This window comes from Gekko japonicus, unplaced genomic scaffold (genome assembly GCF_001447785.1).
Source record: "Gekko japonicus isolate JY-2015 unplaced genomic scaffold, Gekko_japonicus_V1.1 scaffold14632, whole genome shotgun sequence".
In the NCBI taxonomy this organism is placed as follows: domain Eukaryota; kingdom Metazoa; phylum Chordata; class Lepidosauria; order Squamata; family Gekkonidae; genus Gekko; species Gekko japonicus.
In genome coordinates this window covers 1-2,426 of record NW_015209700.1, presented here as the reverse complement: position 1 = coordinate 2,426, position 2,426 = coordinate 1, and the positions used below count along the sequence as shown (strand labels likewise).

Sequence of the window (2,426 nt, the reverse complement as noted above, 5' to 3'; positions counted from 1 at the left end):
TGTATATTTATTTGTTACTAGACTGACCACAGCAAAAGCTGAAACATGCTAAATTTTCCTTTCATGACCACCAGCCAGCAGCATCTTTCTTCTCATGACAGAGAGCGAGCAAATGAAGAAGCATGGAACATATTCTTCACCAGGACATCATGCATGAGGGCACTTGGTCAAATAAAGCATACCCAACACATACCAATGAAACCACAGAAAGGTGGAGTTTTACCTTTCAAGATATTTCCATTGCAGAAAACGACTGAAGTAGATACTGTCAAGGTAGTCAGCAAAAGGTGCCACACTCAGGTAGTCGTGGATGAGCCTAAGGAAGGGAACAGAGCCTCTCAGAAACAGTGAGGTTCTACTACACAGGAACATACAGAAGACATATGGTGTTGAGGGCTCATTACACATCAAAAGCTTGACAATTTCCAAAGGCTTTGAAGGGCTCTTTGCTCATGAGGCCAGGACTATGCCAAGGACCCCAGACATCATGATGAGTCCAAGGACAAGATATCCAATCTGGGGAGCAATTGAAAGGAAGAAGACAGGCACTTCCCTTTGCAGAGGTTGGCAGAAAAGCAGGGTCCGGACCAGAGGCTCTTTGTTCCTAGAACACCAGTGTTTATGACACAGTGCCAGAGATTTTTGTACAACTGCAAGGTCCGGGGACCAGAGTCCTGAATTATGTTGGATAATGACAACACGATGAAGAACACAGGGAAAACCCTCCAAGCAATGGCTGTTGTTAAGAAGTTTCCTTTTAGCAGTGTTTCAGCCTTCAAATACAGCCACAGGCATAAGCACAATTCTCTCTCTCTGATAATCTGAACAGTCCTTTCAAGATATGGAAGGACTGATATTCGGATAAGGCTATGAAGCAAATATTGAGACAGTGCGAAAAGTTTAAGACAGAGAAGAGGCATCCCAAAATGCCCCCCAAATGCTTCTCCTGGGGGACAGAGACACACCCCCCCCGGCTCTGGAGCAACATGCTGGGCTGGAGGTCTGCAGCAGGAGAAAGGAACTGCCAGAAATCACCCCTTTCCATCAGCAGCCATCCTCTCTGCAGGATCCAACCCAGTGACTACTATCCTGGGGAAATGTGGATATTCTCCCCCAAGAAACTCCCAGTCTTCCCACTCACTTGGTACATTCCTTAAAGAGCTCTTTACATGGCTCCTGCTCCAGTCGCTCTGAGCACAGATTTACTAGATGTGAGGGAACTTCAGGAACATGGTCCACACCCTAAGAACAAAAGATCAGGGTCAAACTTGAAAAAAATATTACACTTCTGTTTAAGCTAGTAGCTGGCACAAGTATTTACTCCAGGATGGTAATGTTTCATTAGGCTAAAGTTCAGCTCTCACTACAGCCACTTACCATACAGCTCATCAGTGCAGTGGCCAGAAGCTATCCACCCAGCTCCTTTTCTTCACTGCTGCTAATTGAGAAGGTTCTCACCTTAGAGCTCAGGTATGTCTCAATCAGGATCTGCCCACACTCCTTCCGTTTTTCATCAGGCGCCACTTCATACTCTACCTATAGAGAAAAGAGGAAAGGAAAGAAAGCATCACCTATTTGCTTTAGGGGCCTGTACGAAGAATAAAATGCAGAAGGGATCCAGATCAGCCATCGGAAGCCCGTGTGGTGTTGCAATTCAAAGTGTCACACCCGGACCTGGGAGACCCAGCTTCAAATCCTCACTTAGCCATGCAACTCCTTGGGCCAGTCATGCTCTCACAATCTAACCTACTTTACAGGGCTGCTGGGAGGACAAAGGGGGTGGGGAGGACCATGTGCACTGCCATGAGTTCCCCGAAGGAAGGCCAAAATACAGGCGATATGGATAGATGATCAAATGCATTGAGCCAGATGAGGAAAGTTGCAGGAAATCCACCACCTGCCCAAGTAGTCTTTGTGAGGAATTCAGTATCCACCATAAACACTCAACACGCAAGTCAACTCTGAACAGGATATGACTGCAGCAGACGCAACAAGGTGAGAGTAAGCCACCTCTGTACACTCAGCCCTGCAGGCAGGCAGTACCCACGCACAGCCACCAGAGGATCCCATGCAGATGTGCTTACCAAAGCATCCAGAAACTTGACACAGCGCATCAGCTCCACCCGGGTTTCACAAAACTGCCGGAAGAGCAAGCGGCCTATGGGCTGCTTCTCACACAAGCTGTGGTAGTCCCGCTCTGGAAAGAGAAAAAGCATTAAACACTGGTCAATATCCATACCAGATCCAAGGAAGATTCAGGAGAGACTGAAGACAGGCATTTAAACCCTCTTCCAGAGAACTCATCCAGTTATTTCCACAGTGTCCATCAGTTTACAGATGGGATGTGCAATCTCTGGAAAGCAAAAATCAAGGAAGAGAATCCACAGGACTAGGCAAATCCCTGGGCAGACAGCCTGTTATTTCTT

General features: G+C 47.0%; 1 protein-coding gene across 1 annotated transcript; it reads right to left on the bottom strand.

Moving 5' to 3' along the window:
- Positions 1-223: 223 nt before the first annotated feature.
- On the bottom strand, positions 224-2,197 carry LOC107125108 (G protein-coupled receptor kinase 6-like; the record flags this gene model as incomplete). The annotated part of the gene is made up of 4 exons (XM_015428566.1): positions 224-316; positions 1,142-1,242; positions 1,459-1,536; positions 2,085-2,197. Coding segments are annotated over 4 exons (385 nt in total), but the record flags the coding sequence as incomplete, so codon positions are not given.
- Positions 2,198-2,426: the final 229 nt, after the last annotated feature.